The sequence below is a fragment of the Pezoporus flaviventris genome, unplaced genomic scaffold (assembly GCF_033815535.1).
Source record: "Pezoporus flaviventris isolate CSIRO_AGI_PZ_B2104156 unplaced genomic scaffold, CSIRO_AGI_Pfla_v1 ptg000026l, whole genome shotgun sequence".
Classification (NCBI taxonomy): Eukaryota; Metazoa; Chordata; class Aves; order Psittaciformes; family Psittacidae; genus Pezoporus; species Pezoporus flaviventris.
Window position 1 is genome coordinate 273,273 of NW_026892574.1, and position 26,905 is coordinate 300,177.

The 26,905-nt window shown below is 48.4% G+C and overlaps 1 protein-coding gene across 1 annotated transcript in view; it reads right to left on the reverse strand.

Annotated features, from left to right (window-relative positions):
- Positions 1 to 26,579, reverse strand: part of BSN (bassoon presynaptic cytomatrix protein) — a 95,372-nt gene extending 68,793 nt beyond the window's left edge. Inside the window, exons 1-2 of the mRNA XM_061458239.1 lie at positions 26,398 to 26,579; positions 2,667 to 3,066 (exon numbers count right to left, since the gene is read on the reverse strand). Of these exons, the coding sequence (XP_061314223.1) occupies positions 2,667 to 3,066; positions 26,398 to 26,564 (567 nt within the window). The 5' untranslated portion in view covers positions 26,565 to 26,579. The remainder of the gene's footprint in view (positions 1 to 2,666; positions 3,067 to 26,397) is intronic.
- Between the last annotated feature and the right edge of the window lie 326 nt (positions 26,580 to 26,905).

The following is a 26,905-nucleotide window of genomic DNA, read 5'->3' on the forward strand; positions in this document are numbered from 1 at the left end:
GGAAATTCATTACTCACCTTTAAGACAAAAGGGCCATCAAACCACGCAAAAAAGGAAGAAAGAGTATTTCAAAGGAACATACGTGCTTCTGAGGAGAAGGTACCACCTAATCACCAAGTTAAGGCGCTCTGCTAGGAGGTACAGTTAACCCTCCTGAACAATCTGCTTTTGGCATTGTAAGTGGCAGGATGGAGCATGATGGACTACAGCTCATACACCAAGTCTGTTATTTTATTAATATATAGATATAATAGATAAGCTATTTTATAGCATATACATATAGTTATAAAAGACACATCAAGCTTATATAAACACTTTACTTTCAAAACCAGGCTCTTAAAATGGTTTCAGAAATCATCACACCAAACAAGTATTGGAGTTCCCACCTCACCACATCTGCAGTTCCTTGCAGCCCCCCAGATTGTGGAGGAGACAATGTACCATTAAAACACAATTTCGGTTTCCTTGGGTTTGGTTGTCAAAACTATCACATTTTCAAGAAAATTTAATGCTGCTAAGAGCCTTAAGAGCAGAAAGAGAAGCTACAAATCTGTATCTACTGCAGCACAAAGTAGGAACTTCAACTATTCACATGGAAATCTATTCAGTTCATAAAGAACTGCTAATGGAAAATACAACCCCACAAATGGCCTCATCAGCAATCATCAGCCATCCGACAGCATCTGCAGGGTTGGAGGGACCAAACTGGGCACATGTTTTATTTCCTGCAAGGACAGTCAAGCAGGTGGGACCAGCACATCCATCCTTGGGAGTTTGAGACCCACTGAATAAAGACCAAAGCCCTCTCACCTCATCCCTGTTTTGAGCAGAGGCTGGACCAGTCAACCTCTGGAGGTCCTTTCCAACCTGACTCCTACCATCAAGAAAGAGACAAACCTCTGAGCTGCCTCCCATTAACCCTTTTTAACACCACCAAACTGCTTCAGACACCTTTCTGTGCGGCTCAGGAACAGCAGCACAAGTAACCCTGCTGCAGAAAGCAAGTCACACTTCAACAAGACAGAACCACCACTACTCCCCCAGCCAGCCCATCACACAAGCTTGCCAACGCGAGCTGCAAATGCTTCTCTTGGACGACTGTTTTCTGTTTTCATCCCCAGCTCCCTCAGTGACCTACTTACAAGTCCTAAGGTTACTTGCTGTGGAAATGTTGAAACTCTGAACAAACAAAACCCCCCCAACACACATCTTTCTTCATTCCAGGTCCCATTTTTTATGATTTGATGTTTAGAAATGCTCTGCAGGCAATCACAGTTCACAGAGACCTAGAGATGCTAAGAGATGGCCTAGAGATGCTAAGCAGAATCTCTGTGCACACACACATTTTAACTTCAGTATGTGGAAGACAGACTCGGGATAGAGCACACTGTGGGAAAGCTCTTGGGCAAGGCAGAGGAGACAAGGTCCAGGCGGAGCAGAAAACAAAGCAATTGGTGCATTTCTGTTTGTTAGCCACTAACTGATAATATTCAGAATGGATGGCCAGCCTTCAATGCAATGCTAGGACAACAAAACAAACGTGTGGCAAATCTAGAAGTGAAACAGAAATGTGACCCATAGCATTTCCTTGCAGGAGACTGGATTTCTGCCTCAAGGGCCTTTATAAGATCTGAGACCTTATCTTCGTAGTGGTAAATAACTCTTTACAGGGGTACAAGCAGTACCCAGCTAATCGTGTCTTTCCATACCCAGGAGTATCAGTTACCTCAGCTCCCCTTCGTCTGGGAAAAGGACTGGAAGGCTGAGGTCTCGCTCAGACAATGGTGTTTAGGAACCTCTATGCCTAGTATCAGCAGCAAGCATTGCGTGCTTACCAGAAACAGCTACTAGCAATGAAACATGGAAATGCAAGGACTTCAATGCCCAAATCCTGTTTTCTCACACACACTGGAATGGCACAGTGGCTTTCCAAAGCCTGGCGTGAAGTTTCTGTTATTAAGCCCAGGAATAGGAATTGCCATGGTTTGGCTCTTAACAGCTGCAAAAACCCTCCATGTCACTTCCCACCCTGTGGGCAGGTCTCCAGCATGATGGATTGGCATAGGGAGCCCCACACCCTGGCACCCCCAGCTCACCACTGCCGCTGGATCCACCCCCAGGAACCCTGTGCCTCCATCTCACACATCCCACTAAACGCTCCCCCAGCAAGGCATCATCTTGTGCACGACTTCGCGCTTCTCTCCTGCCACCGAGGGGAATGCTGTCTGAAACTCATCTGCCACCAAAACATCACCTGGGATGAGTCAGGGTCTAAGATGCTCAACACCTTGGGGTTGCCAGCAAGCCCTCTGCTCCCCTCCTGCTCTTGAGTCCTCTGACTTCAGGACAACTGTGTGTATGGAAATCTCACCTCAGCCAAGCGTTCTGACATCTCAGCAACAGAGATTGAACCTCTCCAGTGATCCACAGCATCCCTTTAAATAACTTACCCCCCCCATCTCATTAAAGCTCATGTTATCACAATTATCCCCTAATTAGCCAGCAGAGCTTTTCCTCTCGGTCAATGCTTTGCAGCTGCCCAAGCCAAAGGTGCAGTTTCTATGCTTGAAGAAAGCAAGAACCTCTTCTTGCAAAACCTGCCAGCAGCCATCCCACCACCCACCCGAACCGGCCAGGCAGGCTGCCTGCGGCAGAGGAGCTGTTACCTGGGTGAGGTGCGGGTTGGGGTTGAAGCCGCACTGGTTGCAGACTTTGCTGTGACACTGGGTGCAGGCGTTGAAGTTGGGCTGGCCGGGGGACGAGGTGAGCTCTGTCGTCTTGCAGATGGGGCAGAGCGTGCTGCTGGGCAGGGGGGCGATCTGTGGGAGTGAGTAGGGGGATGTAGGGGTGCTGCCCCGGTCTGGCGACACCGACGGAGACCTCCCCGAGCCCTGGCTCCGGGCATCCACCTGCAGCATCTTCCGCGGTGCCTCCGCTGCCGGCCCAGGCTGGCCCCGGCCCCTCATCTCCCGTGGGCTCTGGGAGCTGGGTGCAGTCTGTGCGAGGGAGGGGGATGCTGATCGCTGGCCCGCAGTCTGATCCAGCTGCTCCGGTCTCCTCAGCGTGCTGAAACACCAGTAAAATACACATCATCAGCCCAGGTTTAGCACAGTCCAAAGATGCCGGGGCACAAAATCTCTACAGCCGCCTCTCCACACTTGAAGCCCCAGCTCGGCCAAGGAGGCACAGAGAAACCATGCTGCGAAGCAGGGAAATTGCTCACATCTGCAGAAGAACACACTTTACCTTACGAAATGAGGCACAGTTTCAGCTTTCTCTTATATAACCCAGCAGCAGAGATGTAATTGAATTATCTAGTGTATTCCAAGTTGAACTTTAGTCAGGAAGTTGCACATAAAATAGCAGTGAAAAGTTTGGGGCAGCTCAGCCTCCTGACAGCAAGGGGCTCCCCATTACTTCTCCAGCACCTCTGGTTTGCAGACTGTGGGGCCCTTCCTGCAGGGAGATAGCCAATACACACTAACCTATCTTCTCGCAACCTACTTGCATCAGGTCACCAGGGCAAAAACTGTGAAACCAGAACCATAAAGAACCAGAGTGGTTTGGGCTGGAAGGGGCCTTAAAGCTCCTCCAGCTCCAACCCCATGCCACAGGCAGGGACCCCTTCCACTAGAGCAGCTTGCTCCAAGCCCCTGTGTCCAACGTGGCCTTGAACACTGCCAGGGATGGGGCAGCCACAGCTTCTCTGGGCACCCTGTGCCAGCGCCTCAGCACCCTCATAGGGAAGAGCTTCTGCCTAAGAGCTCCCTGTGAAACCAGAGCTACCCAGAAGGAGTGATGCTGAGGTCAGGCAGCAGTCCCATAGCCTGCCTAGTGTGCTCAATGTGCTTCTTGCCACCCCAAGGAGCTCTGGAGCTGCTTCATCTGCAAAAGCTCTGAGCTCTTGTGCTGATGAGCATGGCACGAGGTCCTGTACACCCGACCTTCCACATGATCCCAGTGCAGGTAACGTGTTGCCAGTGGACCCTGAGTGCATGAGGATGAATCTGCATTGGAAGATGTTTATCTAATGGTGCACATGCACATTATCAGTAATGCCCACAAATGTTCTTCAAAAAGGCAGAAGCCCCAGTGCCCTCACTGCCTGTGATCTACAGCTGGCTGAGGAAAAATATTACTCCGAATCTCAAATTTAATAAACTTGATTTACCCAAGCAGGGTCTGACCTTACAAAGGTTTAAAAAGGGAACTTAAATGCATAAAACTAATGAAATTCAAAGTGCATGTTGCCACAGTAATAGGAAGTCGAATGAAAATAAATATTAAAATAGCACTTTGGGAATACTTCCCGGCTCAGATTGAAACCCACTTCTCTGAAAGAGGAATTGCACAATCATCATAAAGCAAAGCAATAAGGGAGTAACTGCTCCAGACTAAAGAGCAAACCAGCCCTGGCCCTGCAGCAAGGCACCTGTACTAAGTGTCGCTTGCACCCGCTGCTCCTTCATCATTTCATACTGATGCCCTTGAGTCCAGAACAGGGATTTGCCTCTCAATGCTGAGGGCTGCAGAGCTGCTGCCCCATAAAACATGTGACACCTGCAGCTGGTGGAATGGGAGAGCTCAGCCCCAGACACCATGAGGCAGTGCTGTCAGAAAGCAAAATGAGTTTTTTCTCCTTGAATTTAATCCTCACAGGTATCAGAATGCCTGCTGATCTAATGGTGTGTTAAACAACAGTAAAATATTGTTATTTGAAGTGATTAATGTGTACACAGCCAAATAACTGTTATTTGGAACAAAGAGAATGGTTCTTCCAGTGCAAATTTCAAAATTCAAACTTTTTTTCCCCATTTAATATGAAAAAACTGTTTGCCACCGAGTAGGAATTCTGACTCCAAATTGGCTCTGCCACAGAAATACCACTCAGTCACGGCTTCCCTTCTCAGCTCTGTGTGAAATGGGAGAAATTTAGAGCAGCTACCCCCAGCACAAGTGTTTAGCAGTGTATTAGTGATCGCCACCCCTTTTTGCAGCTGGCATGAGCAGTACTAGCAGTCTGGCTTGTTTGCTTCAAGTGCCTTGCTTTAAAGAAGGGTGAAGTTTTTGCTTAGGGAATTTCTTGCAGCAAAGCAGAGTGAGGAGCGCCGTACCGCCAGAGCTGCGCTCCACCAAGAGGGGCTGTCACACAAGGCATAGACACGCTCACTACATTTCCTATCCAAAACGGAGCCTGTGACTCTCTTGAAAAAGCAAAACCCATGAGAAGAATACACATGGTGCTGTTATTTTGCCTTGAGCATCATTCCTGGTGCAGAAGGAAGAGGGCGGTCGGGTGGTTGTTGCCCAGCGGGACAGTGCTGCTCCAGAGATGCTCTCCCAGCCCGGGACCAAGCTCCCTTCCGGCTCCCTTCACCTTTTCAGGAGTGAAGAAATGCCATGCAGCATCTCCATCCTGCTCGCAGCAGTGGTTTCACTCTGTGCACTTATCACTGCATTTATTTAGGTTATAATTATCCAAGATGCCTCATCCTTCCGGGCTGGACTGTCTCTCACTTGCACCAGTTGAACGTGTCTGTGAAATATTGAGACCAGAAGGAATCATCTGGTCTGTCAAATACAGAAACAGGAGAGATGCCCCAGGAAAGAACATGAGAACAGTCATATGGAATCAGACACAGGTCCACACTCCCTGCATCTAGGACGCTCCAATGTTTGTATGGTTTATACCTACCTATGAACCCCTTTTTTTTGCTGTTACACAAAATGCAGCTCATCCCCTTTTGTCATGACAGCCTTCTTTATCACTCATAAAAATACTAACTAGCATCAGGCTGCTAACCAGTTCCCAAAATAGCCCCCCAAAATCACTATATCACTTATTAACAATTACATTGAGATGTCTTAATGAGGCAGGATTTCCCCCACTTGATGGCAGCTGTATTGATTCTGCACCACCCTAATTGTTGAATTAGAAACATCGGTGATAACTGGTAGTAATGGTGGCTGGTAAAACTTCTCTGCAGGCTCCAAATGCAGCAGTGCTCTCAGTTACCAACAGGGTTATAATTTTGTCCAAGTAAAGAATATCAAATGTGTTTGACCAAGCTTATTAACAATTATATCGTCGAGGTTTCTATTTATTGTATTCTGTCTATTAATGCTTTATCAAGAGAAGGTGAGGCAGGCAGCCCTGCTAATCTTCCTGCAGTCACAGACCAGTTGGGCAGCCAGGAAGATGTTGTGTTCTTTCATTTTTGAGCTGAAAACCAGTGGCTACCTTCTCGCTTTCTGAAGCTCCATTTTCCAGCGTAACACTGACACAGCACTGAACAATGCCACAACCAGCCTCCTGCCCTGGTGCAGCCCAGTCGGCCGGAGCAATACCCACCATCAGCCATCTGCTCCTCTGCCTCTTGCCCAGCCCTCCCCAAGCTTGTTTGGAGCTGAACTCCCACCATCCTTTGAACATGGGGCATCCAACCAGCTGTAGCAGCACACAGCACCAGCCTCTGCTTTGTGCAGGGAGGAACACAGCATTTCACCCTCCAGAAGTAGGGGGTAGTCCTGGGTCTCCAATATCAGAAGCCTGGGTTTCAGTCCCAGCTCTGCATCACATCCCTGCTACCTCTTACCTTCCCTACACAGCGAAAGAAGCATCTGCACGTCTCTTGATGTGAAGCACTACAAAACACCCACAGAAACTAACCCTCAGCTCCATGCTAGAGAGGAGGCTAAGCTGTAAGGTTGCTTGCCACATAGCCAAAACCACCCCGAGACATTCATCTGTACCCGGGTCTGCCTCACTGACGGATAGTTCTGATTAAAAAGGCATCGAACTTCCCCAGTTCCACTCGGGAACAGGCACGGATCTGAAACCAGCCTGTCTATTTAGGGCTGGAGCAAACGTCCTGGCAGGCTGGGCAGAGATGGAAAAAGATGAGGAGGAAGAAGGTAAGATGATCAGAACGATGAACAGCGTAGCGAAAACCAAGGGTCAAAGCCATTCTCCACAAAATCAAGCTCAGTGGTGTAAGATGTTACAAGAACCTTAGGGATTTTTTTTTATGCTTGATTTTATCCCGTTTGTAAAAATTAGTTTTCTATTGAAATAACAAGAATTATGAAGGTTTTAAAACCAAAATCCTATTTACAACCGAAACAAATGTTAGGGTGCTTGCTAGTTAATGTTTAATTTCAGGAAATAAAAAGATTTGCCCTAGACCTAACATTTGATGGCATAGAAGTGCCAGTAAAAATATGTCAGCAGCTTTAGGAAAGATGAAAGCAATACAGTGACATAGTTCTGGTTTACAATTCTCTTCCAGTAACTTGGTACAGCCTTCTTATTCAGGAATTCCAAGGTAAAGTCAGGGTCTGTAGAAGGGAATTGCTCTCATTTCACTCAGGTAGGTTCATAGGTACCACTACATTGTACAAACAAGACCCAAGCTTGGAGCCAGCATCCCAAGAGATGTCAATGGCTCCTTTTGCACACCAGACACTAACTTGGGAGCGACAACCACTGCAAGGTAAATGCCAACACCACCACCATCTTTGCTTTAAAATCAAGTGATAATGACATTACACAAAATCTACACACGTGGCTGGTAACTCGAGTCTTGTCCAGGCGTGGTGTGTGGAAAAGCTCAAGAGCACGTGCACTGGTTTTCTCCTAATTTCACGTTCTCCCCTTGAACACACTGGCTACATCCATCTGCTCAGCTGCCACTGAACCCTGGCAGCCCTCTGACACCCACGGGGACTTGGCATTTTTGGTCTGAGTAAATCCTTCAGGAGCTGCAGCCCTTTTATGCAACATGGACTGCATCCCTCCTCTGTCTGGTGCCAACTGAAATGGGTTGCTCACTGGGCAACTGATCTAATTACTGCATTATAGTATATAAAAAGAACATGAAAACAAATGGCACCATCACCACCATTACAAAAGCTTTCCAAAGAAAAGCTGGGTTTGTCCGTGGAAGGGAGCTCCTAGCTTCACATCCATACCAAATATAAGCAAAATGGGGAGAAGCAAGTCTTTTCTGTTAGTAGAAAAAGAAGGAAAACACACAACTGCTTACCTGCAGTAAAACCAAGGGTATGAGAAGAAAACGAATCAAGATACAGCATGAAAAGAGAAGATGTACAGATGCTCACACCCAGAAGAGGGAGGCTGGGTTAAAGAACAAGAACTAGAGCTACAAGCAGAGATTTGACCTAGCTGGTTCAACTGAAACCCGATGTGAACATCCACATGACTGATTTTAAGAATCACTTATTTAGGAAAAAACCCAACAGGTGATAAAAGGGCACTTGCACTCTAGGTCAAAATGGCACTGAGTTTAACTCAGAAGAACAATTCCTAAAGCTTATGGGTTGGCATAGGAACTGTGTGGGGTAATATCAAATATTAGGTGACATAAACTACCGATCAGCATATCAGACTAGCAAATAGGACATGCAACCTTTCAATAAATCAACAGTAAAATAAGTGTCTGATGCGGAGGGCCTCTGATTCGAGCTATGTGCTCTGGAAATCTCACACTAGTGATGTTAAAATATCCATTGAGCTTGGGAGTCTTACTGGTGGCAGCTTTGTAGCGCTAAGTAATGTTAGATCCAACAGACTCTGCTTTGACAATAAAGAATTACAAAACAGTGCCCATTTAAACCCATGCATCCCTGACTTATTACATTTATGTCCATGCAGGAAGATGTTCATGCTGGAGATGCGTGTACTTGATGGTTTAAACCCAGTGAATACCACACAACTGAAAACAAAATGGAAAACATGAAATGGTGACTGGAAACCGTCAGGAAATATTCTGTTAGATGGCAACACAAGCACTCTTGTGAAAGGCCACAGTGTTTAATGACTTGCTTTTGTGAGCAGTGGAAAAACCCTGCTCTCCTGCAGCTTCGTGCTCCAGGGTTGCTTTAACCCCCTCAAAGAGATGCAGCTTCTGCCAGGCATTTTGACTGCAACCAAGGCATCCCTAATGTATCTCCTGATGATGAACACTATACTTGAGCTCCCTGCTCAAGGCTTTTGCCCAATCTGGGCAATCACTTGGGTCCCTAACCTCCACCCACATACCTGTTCTCATAAATACAGAGGAACGCAACATCCTTGAGTCCTCTGCCTCCCTGTTAAACCCCACTGGGGCTGGGGTTCAAGAAAGGGCTGTCAGGCAGGCGGTGGCAGCAGCCACTTGCACTTAACACACCAGACTAATGATCCTGCCAGAGAAACCATGTCCCAGCACGATGCTGCCATGGGGCAAGCAACTCTGTGATGCACAGAGTGCCATCATCCTCTTCTGGCCCCTGGTTTTGCAGAAGATAACACTCTTAGTGCTGATGCCAGCTTTTCCCTTAGTTTAAAACACAGATGATTATGCAACCCATGGCAAGGCAACAAGAACCCAAAGTTTTCCAATTTACATCCACATTATAGATGCATGACTTGGAAAGGCAAGATTAGGAAAAGCCTCCACCACAAACCAGTTATTCTCCACCTTATTAGCACCATGTCTAGTTCAACCGAGAATCAGCAACATGCTAACACATCACTGTCACTCACCCTGCTGTATGAAGCACGGTTGGTAAGAAGCATCTGCTGTCTCATTAGATGAATCCATGTACTGAAAAGGAGGCTTATGACTGATTTAAGCTCTAACTAAACACTTACTTCCTTATTTTCATCCCCACACAATGCCTTTTGTAAGTGTTTGGGAATCATTATCCGTTGCAGTTGGACTAGATGATCACTGCAGCCCCTGTTCTTTTCTGTTCCGTTGCATTACCTTCCGTTACGTTCCATTTCGTTACCTTTCATTCCATTCCACTCTACTCCACCCTAGGCTACTTTTGCCGTATGCAAGTAAATACTTAATTTGCAGCTCCCTTGGCCCTGGTTGAGCTAAGAGCAATTTCCCCTAGGACGCTTTGCAACAACACAAAAGCAGAGCAGAGACAGGCTGCTTGCATCCACCAGTCCAGCATCCCCAAACCTCTCTCCAGAGAACCCCAAGGTCTGACAACTACTAGCAGACCATGATCCCTAGAGAGTCCAGAGCAGCCTCCATGAACCCCAAGACCTGAACTGGAGTCAGGAGACTTTTGCTTATCTCTCAAGAGCCCTCGCAAGCCAGAAAGTCACTGACTGACCTGCAGACCACCACACGCTGCTCTGGGGAGCTGCTCTTTCAGCTGCCTATACCTGAGATGGGCAGACACCACTGTCAGGATCTTTGCCAAGCCCCTCAGAGCCACCAGCAACTGGCATGACAGAAGAGCCCGCAGGCAATGATCTCAGTCCAATATATATCAAAGAGATTTCTTCTCAGATAGCTTTACAGGAGCAGGCACACTGAAGGTTGGAAGATTCGGTCTCCTTTTCAAGTGGTATAACTGTTGCTGAGAACATTTACAATCTTGAGCTTCAAAGCATTAAAATCTCTCGGGGATGTCCAGTATCTATTCTGCCTCAGTGTCACAGAAAATCTGTTTCCTCTGTCATAGCACAAAACTACCTATATATCTTCCAGAGACAAAGTAGAAGCCACTTCTAGATCATGACACAATTAACAGCTAACTGCTGAGAGCCAGGAGGGTGCAGATGCAAGGCAGGAGCCCTGGCTCCACTGTACCTGCAGGAACACTGTCCCTGGGGTGAATGTGGAGCCAGTAGAAAGGGCGACAGGATTTCTGATCCAGCATCTGCACCTATCTGGGTACTTACAAAGTACCTAGAAGATATAAATCAAGGAGGAATGGCAGCTCTGCCAGTGAATGGGTGCAGTCGGTAGGTGAGCTTTGGACCATCAGTGCAGGTGAAGATCAGCCTTGGAGGCCTTGGGGAGAGCTGGAAGGAGAGGAGGCAGCAGGCACGCCAGCAGCTGGCTCCAAGAATACTGCCACAGGAGAGGATGCTCAGCACACCTGCCTGACTGCAGGACTCATCAAGTCCCTCCTTGTCAAGCATTCCAAACTCCACATTAACTCGGGTGAGAGCTGGGGGTGGCCATGCTCAAGGGATGCTGCAGGCTGGACTGCAAAGTAGGCTGCTGCCCGCACAGCTCCTCTCCTCTTTACACCAGGACTTGGAAGGTCTGCAAGGAACGATTAAGAGCCCTGCCACAGAGACACAACCCTGCAACCAACACCAGGGAGCTTGCAGAGCAAGGACAGCTGAAATGGAGATATATGTCCCCAGGAGGACAGTGAGGTGCAGGCTGGAGCTGTCTCTTCAATCTGATTTCCACCTAGCTATTAATGTGTGGCCTCTGTATCCTTCACAGTCATAGAATCATAGAATGTGAGCAAGTCATAGAATCATAGAATAGTTTGGGTTAGAAAGGACCTTAAGATCACCTAGTTCAAACCCCCTGCCATGGGCAGGGACACCTTCCATTAGACCAGGTTGCTCCAAGCCCCGTCCAACCCGGCCTTGAACACTGCCAGGGATGAAGAATTTATCACTTCCTTGGACAACTTGTCCAGTGCCTCACTACCCTCACATTAAAGAACTTCTTCCTTATATCTAACCTGAACTGACCCTGTTTCAGTTTAAACCCATCACCCCCTATCCTATCACTACAGTCCCTGATAAAGAGTCCCTCTCCAGCATCCTTGTAGGTCCCCTTCAGATACTGGAAGCTACTCTGAGGTCTCCATGCAGCTTTTCTTCTCCAGGCTGAACAGCCCCAATTTTCTCATCTGAAAAAGCCTGTCTTCATATGGGAGGTGCTCTACAAAACCCATTATGCATGTAAAAAGTTGTATAATTAATAAAAGGTCATGACAATCTTGAAAATACTGTGGGTGCCAGAAAGGACAAGTAAAGTACCCCAGCCAAGGGGCAACCCTCCCCTCTGCCTCCATCCACTTACATCTTATAGCTGAGCTCTAGCAACTGACAGTAAAAGAGCCAATTGCCACAGTCACGTTCAACTAAAGACCTTTCTCCCGGTGCAGCTGACAGCATGAATTCCTGCACTGTAGTTATGAAATGACAGCAAAGCCAAAAGATAAACCACAGCATGAAGCTAAGCAATTTTTATGGCACATGATCATGACAGCTTATCTTGTAAATCTATGATTATACCCCCCCCTCCTCAAGAGCCTCTCTGATTTTAGTTGGCAGCAACACAATTTTTGGGGGAGGTTGTTAACTGTTCCCTAAAGCAATGCAGGCTAAAGCTACCTGCTCTTGCCTTGCTGTGCGACATGTACAGCGCCTCCTCGCAGATGCCAAAATTGAGGACAGAAACCATAAAACTCAGTTTCAATCTATTTATTCAGATACAATAAGGGGAGGAGACCAGAGGAAGTGAGAAAGTTTGTTAAAAAGAAATTAAAAGCAGCAGGTAGAAGGTTAAGAATGGGACCGGTTATAGCATATTAGGGCCTCAAGTAAAACCTGCACTAGCAAGAAAGGGTTTAAAACAAGGCCATAATAAGGCAATATAATTAAGGAGTGGAGCAAATAAGGCTACAGGAGTAAAAGGAAATCCTTCAAAAAGTAAAAATTGTATTTAGATAAAAAAAGGCAAAACAAAACCTCCAGAATTCTGGCAAATAAAATTAAAAATTCAAGCATACAAAAAATATATCCCTTAAGGATTTTTATTCCCCAGCATCTAAAGGGGCTGACAAGAAAGCTGGAAAGTGACTTTTGACAAGGGCTTGTAGGGATGGGACAAGGGGGAATGGCTTTAACCTGACAGAGGGAGACTGAGCTGAGCTCTTAGGCAGAAGCTCTTCCCTGTGAGGGTGCTGAGGCGCTGGCACAGGGTGCCCAGAGAAGCTGTGGCTGCCCCATCCCTGGCAGTGTTCAAGGCCAGGTTGGACACAGGGGCTTGGAGCAAGCTGCTCTAGTGGAAGGTGTCCCTGCCCGTGGCAGGGGTTGGAACTGGATGAGTTTTAAGGTCCTTTCCAAGCCAAACTAGTCTGGGATTCCATGAACAGCTCGTAAATTGGGCAAGAGAAAAAAGATTAAAAATCTAAAACTTTAGAAATTGGGAATCTCCCACAGAATCTGGAAAACTGAATGAAGATTGAAATACAACAGAAATATTTGAGGAATGCTGGACTGTAAAAGAAAAGATAAATCCAACCTTTGCCATGCTGTTCACTAAGAGGACATTCATGAAGGTTCCCACACCAGAACATTTCATATACAGGATTAGTCTGAAAAATCATCTAAGTAGGAGAAATGTTAGACTGAAGATCTAGAAAGAAAGAAGGAAGGAAAAACAAGAAGTAAAAGATGGTGACATAAGGGGAAACCTTCTTGTGGACCGATAACCGGTCACAGTATCGGATGCCAAGGATAGAGGTAGATGATCAGGTTTCCACAAGCAGAGCTGCAGGAGCCTGCTGTAGGATAAATGGGATATATTCATAAAAGGCCCGGGAAGGAGGGGAATAATGAAGGGACAAGTTTGCTGAGCCACACAAATTCATTCAGAGTATTCAAAGCTAAAACTGAATGCGAGGAGCTTTAGAAGGCTCTCCTGCAATGGGTGTCTCAGAACACCACGGCAGGTGAAATCCAAGGTCAAGAAATGCAGCGTAACACGCAGAAGATAAGAGAACCACAGGCACGTGTAGCGATGGGCTCTAAATGAGATACTGCCTCTCTGCAAAGAGTTCTTCAAGCCATTTTGGACAGTTCTCAGAAAATGTCAATTTATGTTCATCATCAAATACAGAACGATCTACCAAAAAAGAAAAATCACACAATGAAGTTATTTTGGGAAAAATGCATTCTGGAAAGCAATTCAAAATGAAGAGCAGAGGCAGCTCATTCCCTTGACTCGCTTCTGGCTTTTTCCACCCCCTGGAGAGTGGCACAAAGGTCTGATTTTGCAGCTTCAGGCTTGATTCAGTGCAGGAGCTGGAGGGATTTCTCTGGCTGTTGGCCTGCTGTGGTACATGCTCCGAGGTGCTGCTAGTGGCTAAATAAAAGGGGATCAATCCCAGGGTCTGGTCCGACCAGGACAGCATTCATGGTCCTGTCCACACCACCACGCTTCTGCCTCCAGCAGCAAGAAGTTGGCATTCAACCATTAAGAGGACTGCAGGGTCTTCTTTTTTTTTGGATGAGTTCCACCCATGTTCCAAAATTAAAAGCTGATGTAAAAAAAATATGTATCATTACCCATCTCTGTGACAGTTTGAGTCAATCGAACCCAGCCCGGAACGAGGAGCAACACTCATTCCAGGCAGAAAAAACAGGAAGATCCATGTGAAAGAGAAGTGCTGTTAAAAAAGAGAGGGTAATGACAGACCAGAAAGAAACCAGCTTGTATTTTTAGAAAAAGGAAAGAAAAACCCAGTTAAAAAAGCAATTTCCAGGAGAGGAAATCAGGCTACCATACTGCAGAGAGACAAACAGCTCCTGTGACTGCAGCAAGCAGCAACAGAAAAATCCTGACTTTGTACCCCTATTTGTTTGAGCCTGGGCAAATGAAACACGAGAGAGAATGGGGTTTTCTGTGTGTGTCTGTGGAAAATTGTAGCATTTTTACCCATCCTGCAATTGCGTCTTTGCACCTCACAGCATCTTGGTCCCTCTAGCTCTTCCCCAGGCCATTTAGGTCCTAAAGTTTGGGGTTTTTTGGTTGTTGCCTCAGGTTACCAGGAGAGCTGACACCTAAGCTGTGGAAGAAGAATCAAGAGAAGATCATTTGGGCAAGGATGGAGGAAACAGTGATCAACTCATGTCCTCCCCAAATTGCTCCAAGTACCGTGCACTTAGAGGAGCACACAGTAATACTGAGGAGCCCACGCTTTCCCACAAGGAGGAGAGCTTCATCTCCAACACGGCCAGATACCATTCAATGAAAACATCACATCAGGTAGTGTTTGCCAGAAACACTTCTCGGCTGCAGAAGTTTCTCCATCCCAAATGTTCTCTGCATCAGCAAACGTGGTCCAACAATGTCTGTTACTGAAGACAAGGACCATGGTTGGAAGAGCCTGCTGGAGACACTGCCATGGGGCTGCCAGCCAACTGCCTTGTGCAGGACAGGGTCAATCCAGTTGTTTGTGTGCCTTAGGTTTGCACTTTCTGGTTCTCAGCTATTTGAATTGGAAGCTCAAATGCAAATGGCAAACTAAACTTGGAATTAATTACATTTTTGTGTGTAAACCAGGTCTTCACAACAGGAAAGATAAAGCAAACCCAAAGAATAATACATTACCAATGCTGTCAGAGACACCATCAACGTCAATATTTCAAGCTGTTCAATTTAAATGTACTTTTGAAATACAAGAGCCTGAAATTCCCCTGCCAAATTCTTTATAGGATCAAAGGAAAACACTTCTCCAGCGTCTGCAGTTCTTTGAGGCTCCTTGTCCCTGCATGTATTTCCCTGCTGCACATACCTCAGACCAGAACATTTGTCCCCAAAGAGACTGACACATCGAAATGTTTGATGTATCTGTCCTCCTGGTCCCATCAAATGGCTGAACTTGGCAGAAATGGAGGCAGGTAAAATTTAAGGCTGAGAAGTTTACTTGATAAGTGAACTAGATTTGAGATACATTGACAAGTAGAAGGTATTTTATTAGTGCCCAAAGCAGCTAGTTGATTTTGTTTGCACATTTCAAAGGAAAAGAAAGGCATGATAACTTGTTAACTCAGAGCGTTTGGGAATGTGTATTTAAGTAATAATAAATCAAAATTAAGTTGGTAATTACCAAAATGGGTTGGATGAAACTGAACCGTACAGACGACAGGAATCACATCCTAATTCATTAACCAGTGCAGCTGGGAAATACTTCAAGATGAGAAAGACAGGTAAAATACAGTACAGAAATGGCACTCAAGGAGATACTTCTTCAGAGTTTTCTCCCCAAATGATGTTTCTGGATGCCTTATTTTTGTCAGATTAAGGTAATCAATGGCATATAACGTAGTATGGACCATCTTCTCCACTCAAACAAGCTTGCACTGATGTTCTGTCATGACTGTGGCGTAACCAGTCCAAACCTGGTCTAATAAAGTGGTAAACGGGCTTTACATGCTCTGAAAATCACTCCCATGAAAGGTTCAAAGGACAGGAAAGGACCATGTGCCCCCTCTGCTGCAGAGCCCTTGGTGGTAGGATCTCACCACCACCTAACCTCCAGAGGGAGAAGGGCAGGCTGCAGGTGCACTCACAGGATGAGCAGACTCAGATCTCCACCCTGCATACACGGAAGCAACCTCTTTATCTTGCGTGCTCCCCAACTACAGATTTCCTAGCAAAACATCCACAACAACTTGCAGATGGTGGGGGGAAAGGAGGAGGCTTGGAAATTTCCACTCCTTGGGCTTCCAGAGCATCCCTAAATCCAAAGGGACAGTCAGGGTAGATGCTGAGCAGCATGGGCTGGTTTCCATGCAGCACCCAGCATTGCCTCCTCACATAAGCCAGCATTGGGAGTACCGACGGAAAGCTGCAGCAGCATTTACCAGTGCTGCTGGGCCCTGACACAATGTGCTCCAGCACTATCTGCTGCAGACATCTCGCAGCTTCATATCGGAGCAGACGCAGCCCACGGATGTGTTTTGGGAGCAGCCTGAGCAGCGGCTTCCCCACCCTCCTAAGAGCCATTCCCAGCAGGGGAGAGCAGAGAGGGTCCACAAGGCCAGTGGTCTGAAGGATAGCTACCAACACCTGCCTGCTCCGTCGAGAAACCTTGCTATAAATGGGTAACAAGAAACCCAAAATCTGGTGGCTTACCATCCATGGGCAGAAAACAACAAAGCTGATGCACTACAGAAGAAATACAGGACAGATCTGTGCACTTTAATAACAACACATGGTTATCGTACAATCACAGAGTGGTTTGGGTTGGAAAAGACCTTAAAGCTCATCCAGTTCCAACCCCATGCCACAGGCAGGGACAGCTTCCACTAGAGCAGCTTGCTCCAAGCCCCTGTGTCCAACCTGCCCTTGAACACTGCCAGGGATGGGGCAGCCACAGCTTCTCTGGGCACCCTGTGCCAGTGCCTCAGCACCCTCACAAGGAAGAACAACTTCCTTATTATCTAGCCTGAACTTCCCCTGTTTAAGTTTAAACCAATTACCCATTAATGGTTCACTGCATGCTACTGCTGGTGCTACAGGAGCTACATTAATGGGTCCCAAACTTGGAGCCCTGCAAGTCCCGAACTTGACAGCAACAACACAACAAAAGTTACTGTAGAGAAGCTACTGGAACAGCAGACTGCAGAATTAAAATGGAAAAAAGAAATGCATTACCCCATCCTGCAGGCTTGGCGGTTATTGCAATGAGAATGGCTCAGGCTCTGACCACCTCGGGGGCTTAAGCTAACTAGATCAAACCCAGCATTGCCCAGCTGCAGTGCAGACATACCTGGAAAGGCTTCAAACCATCAGTGTTTACTCTGGCAGTTAACTGGGAGTTTAGTGTTTAAAAGGGAAAAAAAAACACAGAAAAAGACAGAAAAAAACTCAACCAAATAACAATTTGTCTCCCTAAGAAGATTAATAGGTGCATTTAAAGAAATCAGTCTGTAGGCTTAATGAGAAAGAGGCAGCAAAATCCTAAATGTGAGACCTCCTACAGTTTTTCAGTCCAGCTGCACAATCAAATAATAGTTTATGTAACGAGGATTGGAACAAAATAAATTAAAAGTAATTTCATGTTTCATCAAAGGAAAAAGTACAGTTCAGACTCAACGTGGAAAACGATCTAGTTCAGCACGCCATTTCCCCCAAGCCTTTCATAAGCTTTGTATTATCAGCTGCTTGGATTTTTTCACAAGAGGAAGGCAAATTACCAAGTCCCTGAAGATCTTCCACATTTCCAAATTTCAACTATTCCTATTTTATAACTCATAACTTCACATATCAGTAACTGAAATGTTTTCTTTAGGAGAAGGGAGAAAAAAAAAACCCCACACTGTTTCTCCCAGGCTGCAATCTGTTTTTTCTGGTTAAAAAATCCCCCACCCTGGTTAACAGCTACAACATGTCAATCTCGGAAAGTAATTCCCACGCACAATTCCATCCTTTTGCAGACACTAATATGGCAAAATCTCTTCATACTCCTCATGTCTAGACTGATGAAGGAGGACACAAGCTACCCACAGACTCCTTATACCGAAGAGCCCATTGCAGACCCAGTTGGGTCTCACACAAGCTGGCAAGAGGGGCAGAACCCCTCTGAATCCATTTAATAGCTGGAGACAATGCATCTAACATTGACTTCAGGCCCATGGACAACTTCCAAGGAGAAAGCACCCTGAGAAGAAGCGCCCTGAGACCATGTCAGAAGAGGTCACATACTCCAAGTTCTCCTAACAGAGCTCAAAAGCCATAAATAAAGACAAATTCCCCCATAAATCCCTACATTCATGACACTATGATCCTCATGAGAGCACCGGTCCTGTGAAGGGATGTCCACTAGAGCCAGGCTCTGAGCTCAGTGTCAGCCTCATGTCCCTCTCAGCAGCTGGAGAAGCCTGTGAGCCCCCATTGCTAGGAAACACTCAAAACAGGCTGAAAAGCAACCAGTGGCAGGCAAGAAAAATTAGATAAGGAAGGTTCAAAGCTCCTCAGTGATTGATATCTGGCCTCTGAAAGTCTCCCTACTCTCTAATACCTACACAGATTGCTGTGCCTTCGGCACCCTGGGCCAAATGGAGGAGGGAACGTCGACCTCAAACACACCAGCCGAAACACTGGATTTCATCACATCTGCACTGAGCAATGCTTTGGTCCACAGTGATTTTTCTTCTGCTGCCTTCAGTGAAGCTCTCAAATCCTCATCTGAAAGCTATTCAGTGTGGGAAACTGCTTTGTCATGTCTAAAAGACTGTGGTCCCTGGCAGGTCCTGGAGCCAAGTGACGAATGGTTAGTCATACCTGCTCAAAACCCTCCAAATTCAGCAACATTTCTCAAGCAGCAGGGATGCATTTTCCATGCAGCATCTGCTTGCTCTAGGTTGTGTTATAGCTTTCAAAGAGTGGGGAAACCATCTGAAAGGAGGGCAGGAGATGCTCTTCTCGTGAGGAGCAGCTAAGCATGCTCAGGCACAGAGGTTCAGATGACTGTAGGTGTGTTGGGCAGCAAGTCACAGGCAGGAGAAGGCAGCCTGCACCTCCTATGGGGGTTCAGAAGCTGCAGGACATCCCAGATAGAAGTCACAGCACAGCACTGAAGCCTGCCAACAAAGAATGAAAAAACACTGAGAAACACAGGAATGACCTCAGCAGTCTTCCAGGAGGACAGAAAGAGCTTCTCATGGCTCAGAGGAACCTGTGGTGCAGTGCTAGCTACAGCTCAGGAAATCACCACATAACTGTGACACAGTGAGGAAGCTTGGTGTCCATATGATATCCCCTCCATGCCTCCTTTATCACCCACTGCTGTGAACAGAAAGGATAGGGCCATAGTGGAAAAGGGTAGGATTACCACATCATCTCCAAAGGCTCAGCTTCGAGTCCTGACCAACATGCTAAGGACCAACCCCTCTGCATCCCAGCCATGCAAGATGTCCCATCATCTGGCTACAGAACCAGAAACAGGTGAACACCTCAGCCACCATTTGTCCACCAGAACCTTACAGTTATGTTAAGTGACTGTTAAGGTCCTTTGGCTCTTGGACAACTGGGCCCATCACCAGCAAGCACTAACAGTCTCCAAGTGAAGATGTTAATCTCGGTTGCTCTAGGGGAAACGTATTAAAAAAAGGCTCTTCCCAATATCAGGAAGCAAGAGGAGGACAAGGGCAGTCTGCTGAGGTGACCTGTGAGCAATAGGCTTTCAAGAAGGACTGCTGCTGCAGGAGGCACTGAGGACAGGCAGAGGAGAGGTCTGATGTTGTAGCTCTTCTTAGAAGATGCCTAATACACTTCACCACATTAAATATATATACAATTTTCTTCTATGGACACTGACCTAGAAACACAACTAAATCATTTTTGACAAAAGAGAACGCACCATACTATTTAATCACATCTCCAGGGGGAATAAAGCCAGCTAATCTGCTGTCCATAGGAGAAACTGTCATTTGCAGCTGAGGAAGACTGTGCATTTTAGGAAGCGAAGCTTTTATTTAAGCCTTCTGTGATCATATATCCCATAACACCCTCTAGTACACTGCTTCTACACCTACTTATGTTCACTGTTTACACAAATTTCATTGATATTTGGCTAGCTTGGACCTGTAAACTCTGGACTTTCTTTTGCCTTTGTTAGCCATTGGAATGATCTTTACCACCCAGTGCCAGAGGTCAGGTTGGATGGTATACTGACACTTCTCATCTCAAGCCAAACTATAACACTTGGAAAAAAAGAAAAGAGAAAACAAAATAAAGATCACATTCAGACTTTTCTTGCCTGGTGGATGATGTCTCCTGCCCCACCGCTGTCTCCAGTCTGTTAACAGGCCAGGGTTGATCTTCAATATCAAACACACACTAGTAAGCTATAAAGAGGCAACAGTCAGTGAGACACCATCACCATCTTTGATCATCTTTGACATGAAATATGAGCAGAGCACGGGTGAGGAATCCCCTAGGAACACATCTTCCAGCCCTGGAGTAAAGCACAGGCCAGCGTTAATAGGACACAAGGATACTGCTGTCTCCTGTAGGCTCCTGAACAGCTTGTTGGAGGTGCTGGGTTTTCTGAGCAAGGAGCCAGCCCCCTGTATTTATGAAACCTTTTCAAGTGTCAGTGATATGAAAAGCAGTACGGCATGCCCAGCGATGACTGACAGGCTGCACAGCAGCACTTTGGGGTCACACCAAAGCTCGGCACCTCCAGGCACTAAAAAAGACAAAAACCCTGTTCATCAGAATAGTCGTGTCCATGGATTGATGCAAAAAATAACAAATCTGTCACTCAAGCAGACGTTTGGAATCACAGCAATGGCTCAACAGCGACAATCTCAATCTGAAGAAAATACGTGCAATGCTCACAACAGTTTACAACGTGTGGGACCGGGATGACCATCGGCATGTGCTGCCACTCAAAATCCAAGCAGCATCTGGGAGCAGCAGCACTCATTAGCAAAGACAACGTGATCATCTTATTCCCACATTCAGTGAAAAGCCAGAACGCCTTTGCCATGGAGGCCATTTCACCCCACCGAGCTCCCTGCTGTCAGGAAATGCTGTCTGCAGCCTGACTGCCTGTCACATCCTTCCTAAGGTGCATCTTGTACGTGAGGAAATGAGTCTGATGTTGCAAAAGGATTACTAGAAAACCACCCTTGGCTGAAGGTAAGACAGTGCCAGCCCCAGCCAGGGCAACAGGGGAGGAGGCTGCACAGAGAGGCAGGGTTTGCGGCTGTGTTTTCCTAGCAGGTAGCTGTTGAGATGCACATCGTGTATTCCCCAAACCCGTATGAACAGCAGGAATATGCCACAACACTGAATACCTGTTTGCACTGAATTGGAAACCCGACGGGAAGCAACAACTAAGTGCTCAATTCACAGCAGAGGAAAGAAAGTTTTATTCAGGCATGCCAGAGGACGCCAGCCCACAGTGCTGCCCGACACAACCCATGGTGTGAGGGATCCACCAGCAGCTACAGTCACTCGAGCTGTGGCACTGCTCCTGAGCGCCAGCAGAAGAGGCTGACCAGCAGCACTTGGGATTTGGGCACACAGAAAGCAGCAGAAACCATGCAAGGAGGAGCCAAAGAGTCCTCCAACTTTCAGCCAGCACAAGCCAACAGAGCGAACTAAATCAACCCATCCAAACTATTCCACGTCTTTCTTCCTAAGCGGATGCTGTATGTGCATCCAGGAGCCCCTCCCACAGCAAAAGCAAAGGGTAGAGGCATGTCTTCAGCATGACATCCAGGCTGGTTTCAGCAGTGAGAAACCCCAACCTGTGAAGCGATTGCAAATCTGTGTGCTTGTTTTGGAAATAAAGGCATTAATGTTTGATGCCAAACATTCTGAATATTGATGAGCGTGCTCACAGAAGAGGTTTTGGAGTTACTTAAGCACCCAGAACTGTGCCATCTAAATTCAGTGGCCTAGCAGCTGCTGTCAGAGCCATCATCAGAAGTATGCAAAGCACCGCTTGCTAAAGGGAAGATGTGTCGTAGCTGACACTGCCTGCCCATCACGGCAGAGGAAGATGAACTGAAGCCCACTGGGATATTTAACACAGCAAATATTTTGACTCAATCCGTCAACTATGCCATTTTGTACTCTTCCTTTTACCTTTTATCCAGCTCGCACAAGTTCCGTGAGCTTAAAGCATTGCTCATCTGCTCTTTCCTTCCTCACTTAAACCCAGCCTCAGCTTCCTCCTCACCCCCCAAACATCTTGTAGCAGACAGAGTCACAGACTGGTTTGGGTTGGAAGGGACCTTAAAGCTCACGCAGTTCTAACAGGACACCTTGCACACAAGGGACACCTTGTACTAAACAAATACTAAGCACGGGTGAGTGGCAGGCTTTTAAAGAATGCCAGTCCACAGTTTAGCAAAAGGCTGGGAAAAACCTATTTTAATATCTGAGGAAAAGGTTTCCAGAAATGCCTCTGATGGTAACAACCCTGCTCCGTCCTGCTTAGGGCTCAGGCTCTCTACAGCATGGACACAAAACACAAAGCTGGCTCTCCAGAGCAGTGCAAGCCCTGTCCACAGCCTGGTTTGCCATCACACAGCCTTCTTTCATTCCTAGCGCAGTCATATGAAAATGGTCATCGCCTGCTCATCTCTGCAAGCTTGTGGAAAGTGCCCATTGAAAGAGAAATGGGCAAACTTGATTTTTTTTTTATTACTTTTCTGTATATACTCATTCCCTACTATTGCTATGGGATTTATGGCAAGAAAACAAGCCTGTACCAGCAAACACAAGTGAGCTACCAGAAGGGCAGAGCTGAGCATTTGAGCTGCGCTAACATTTCCTCCAAAGATAAGCTACTTTCTCTAACTGGGGGCTGCTGCTTTCAGTCCTGTTTCTACTACACTCTTTCCTGTCACCTGATCTTTCACTTCAAGCTCCACCACCTCAAACAGACCGATGCTAAATGTATATAGCAGGATAAACAGGATCAACTCTTGACTTGTGGTTCCAAGCCAAGCAAAGCTTTGGGGAGCACTCACGGCACACACAGGAGATGCTGTCACTTAGCACTGGGAACTTCTCTTCTTAACCACTTCAAGACCTTCAACTCACAGGAAGCCTACCTTGAAGCCTGAGGAATTCTGGGGCATTCAGTAAAGTGGTTTCTCTGTGACGGATAGCAATGGTCTTGGTGGTTTGTGCTGGCATGCCATGGGAGAAAGCTCCCTCCCAACCTTGAATCCCAGCAGCCAGCCTGGCTGTTTGCCACATGCATCTCCCAGCTCCAGAGAAACACTGATGCTGAAAGCACCGCTGCTCCCACTGGCAGGCCGTGTATTTATGGAAGGTCCTCAATGCTTCCCAGGAGACTGACCCTCTTCCCCTCGCCCATCCTTCAGCCTTAGCTCATGCATGCAGGCATCAAAACCAAGTCTTTTACGAGCTCTACAGCGGAGCAGCAGACAGACCGAGAACCTGAATGAACTGGTCATAAATCAGGCACAGACAAATACGATCACAAGCAGCAACAGTCTCTCCTCAGGACACCAGGAAAACCAGCCACCTAAAGCTCTGTGCCCCAAGCTATGTTTCTGAGCTTGGTATCATCCCCACTCTGTCACGCAACCCCTCTTCATCAGTCCATCAAGCTGCACTGTCAAATGATCTTGTCCCTTCTGCTCAGGGGGCCTCTTTGGAGAAGCAGACCAGTCCTGGAAAGGGCTCAGTCCTGGCAAGCAGCTGGAAAGTTTTCAGTCCAAATGCATCGTGTTCCTTTGATGCTATGGGTTAGCAAAGCTCCATCTTTCATCTCCTTTCAGACAACAGAAAGTCTGTGCAGGCAGACTAGCAGCAGTCCTTCCTTCCGTCCTTCCTCAGCATCACCTTGCCCGAGTGCTAAGGCTGGGCATAAGCCCCTAGGCGAGGTTCTAGCAGCACCTTGCGCAGGGGCAAGGTCTCCTCACCTGCACCGAAAACACCTTGCCTGATGCAACCCTGCACCACGTGCACTCAGCCGAGTGCAGTGCCCATCTTCCCTTCATCCCCTGGTTCCACCGTGCCTCACCCAAAGCACACAGGCAGAAAATCAAAGCTTATAAATAGCAGTAGATGTCGCAACCCCATGAGAAGATGTTACTTTACAGGATGTTTTCCACTCTCTGAAGTCTCTCCACGGTGTGTGCAGTTTCTTGAAAACAATTATTATGAATTTAAACACAAGAGCCCGAAATCCACTGTATCACCTATCAGGTATTCAGACTATTCCCTGTATAACACAAAGCAAGCTGTGAAACACCACACAGAAAAGTAACACTACTACACCCCTCATTGGCTTACATACAGATTTAGGTTACTTAATTCAGACAAAAAAAAAAAAAACAAATGCCCAGATACTGGGAGGAATTCCCTTTCCTTTCCCTTGTCACTTGGGATTTCGGGAGCGGTGCTCTGTGCATCGCACGCTCGCTGCTTGGTCAGCACGAGCCGTGCTTTGCTAAACCATCTACAACATCTGGTCTGCCTTACGTGCCCACTCCTGCGCCTCATAGAGATGAGTTTCTTCTTCAGGCCTGCTTTTACCTTTATTTCCACTTTTGTTACCTTGTGTTAAAACCTCTCAGTGTTACCCCAGCCCCCCACACCCATCCCACTCCGGTAGAGATCAGCATCTTCCCCATCCCACTGCCGCTCCGTGCCTGCATTCCCTGCCAGCATACAGAGCCCCGAGTGGCCCACCTCTTTAATTGCATTAATTAACTGCAAGGGAGGGCAGCTCCCGGCAGCAGCTCCCCAGGAGGAGCAGGAGCATCAGCGAGGGCTGGAGCATGGCTGGCAAACCCCAGCCAGTGTTCTGGCAGGAGAGGAGCAAGGATGGTCAGTGCTGCAGGACTGCAGCTCCTTCAAGACCCCAGGATCCCCAGCCCTGGTACAACAGTGAACATAGACCCCAGGCAGTAACAGGGGAGCCCCAAGGCAGTGTCAAAACCAGACAGAGACAGCAGGTCTGCACGGCTCCCTCGGCTCATCTCCATGCACCAGCCTGAACAGCCCCTCAGGTCTTTGATTTTAAATCACTACAAGCAGCCTACGAACAACTTCTCAGTGGCAGAGTCCGAAGCTGAGGGACCAGTGATTAGTTAGCAAGGGGGAGCTGGAAAAACCAGGATGGAAAACAGGCACGATTCCACTCCCGGTATATTTCCATGCTTCTTGTGCAAAAGCTAACAGATTTTACACAGAGAAGCCTGCCCGCAGCTCAGCTGCCCTGTGGGATCCCTGAATCCCGCCTGGATGTAAGCACTGACTGCAGCCAGCTGGGAGCGAGAGGGAAGCTCCGCCAGGCAGAACTGCAGCCTCCTGGTCAGCTCCTGCTTGCAATTTTCCCCGCTTGAAGTAACACAAGGGGCAATACAAGCAGTGCTCGTCGCTGCATGGGAGAGCCCGAAACGCCACCACCTTGGCCACGCAGCGTAGGCAAGCTGCCTGCCGGGTCCCCCGCATCCCTCTGTGCAACTTTCTGCTCCTGGCATTTATTTCTCCAGATAGGATGGCATTTTAGGATAAACTCTTTTTTTTTTTCCCTAAAGGAGCATCTCCAATCCCACGCCCGCCTCCGAAGCATCTCAGTGCCGGCTGGCGCTGCCTGACAGTGGGAGCGTGGCTCAGCACCGCTCCCTGCAAGGCTTCGCACCAAAGGCTCCTGGCAGGGCCGCACGTCCCTCCTGTTACATAAGGACCTTTCCTGTTCGGTGCCGGCTCCGTTTGGGATGTACATGGTTGGGGTGGCCATGGTTGGGGTGGCCACAGTTGGTCCACCAGGCACCACTCCTCACCTGTCCAGACCCCCCGGCCCAGGCTCCCCAACCCCAAACCACGTTCCTCCATCCTCCTAACCCCACTTCCGCAACAGTCTCCCCAGCCCTCACTGCTGGACCTCTGCCCGCCGGGCAGCACCCCTCTTTCTCCTGCCCCCCAAGCCGTTGTGCTCTTCACTGGGCACACGCTGTTCCTCTCCCACACCCAGCCCCAAACTGTATCCCTGCCTTACCCCAGCACCCATGCGCGTCCCCAAGCTGCCAGCTCCCCTGGGGCTGCACCCTCCAGCACTGCCCCGCCGTGGGTGCCCCTGCCCACCCACCCCACTGCCTGCCCGCACCCCTGCAGCTGGCGCCGCTCTCTCATCGGTTCCTGCCCCTTGCACAACCCTGTCACCCACTCACCCACTCTGCCCGCACGCACCCCTCATACCTGCCACCGGCCACCCCCCGCACCCGGCCTGCACCCCACACACCCGCACCCCGAGCCCGGCACCCGGCTCTGCCCCACGCTCCTAGTCCCGGCTGTGCCCCCCGCACGCAGCGCTCCGCGCTCTCACCTGGGCCCGGTCGCGCTGCCCGGGAGCTGTCCGCCGCCGCCCGGTGCTGAAGGCGGTTTGCCGGCGGCGGCGGGCGGCGGCGGAGCCCCGGTGGCAGCGGCGGCGGCGGCGCCGGGCGGTATCTGCCCGTCGTCGCCGCCGCCCTCCAGGCTGGCCTCGTTGCCCATGGCGGGCCGGGCGGGACCGCTCCCTCAGCGCAGCGCCGCCTCCGCCGCCATCAGCCCCGCGCCGCCATCGCCGCCTGCCCCCGCCGCCCCGCGCATGCGCCTACCCGCAGCCCGCCCGCTACCGCGCCGCGGGCACGCGCGCCCGCCCGGCCAATCGCAGCGCTCCGCCCCGCCCCCACGCCCCGAGCCGGCACGTGCCCCCCGCGGGCCCGGGAAGCCAATGGCGGCGCGAGGCAGCGGCGGGCGCGCGGGTTTGCGCCCCGCCCCGCCAAGCCCAACCGACCAATCGGCGCTCTGCACCGCTCGCGTCCGCCAGGCGGCGCCCCGCGAGCTCATGCTGT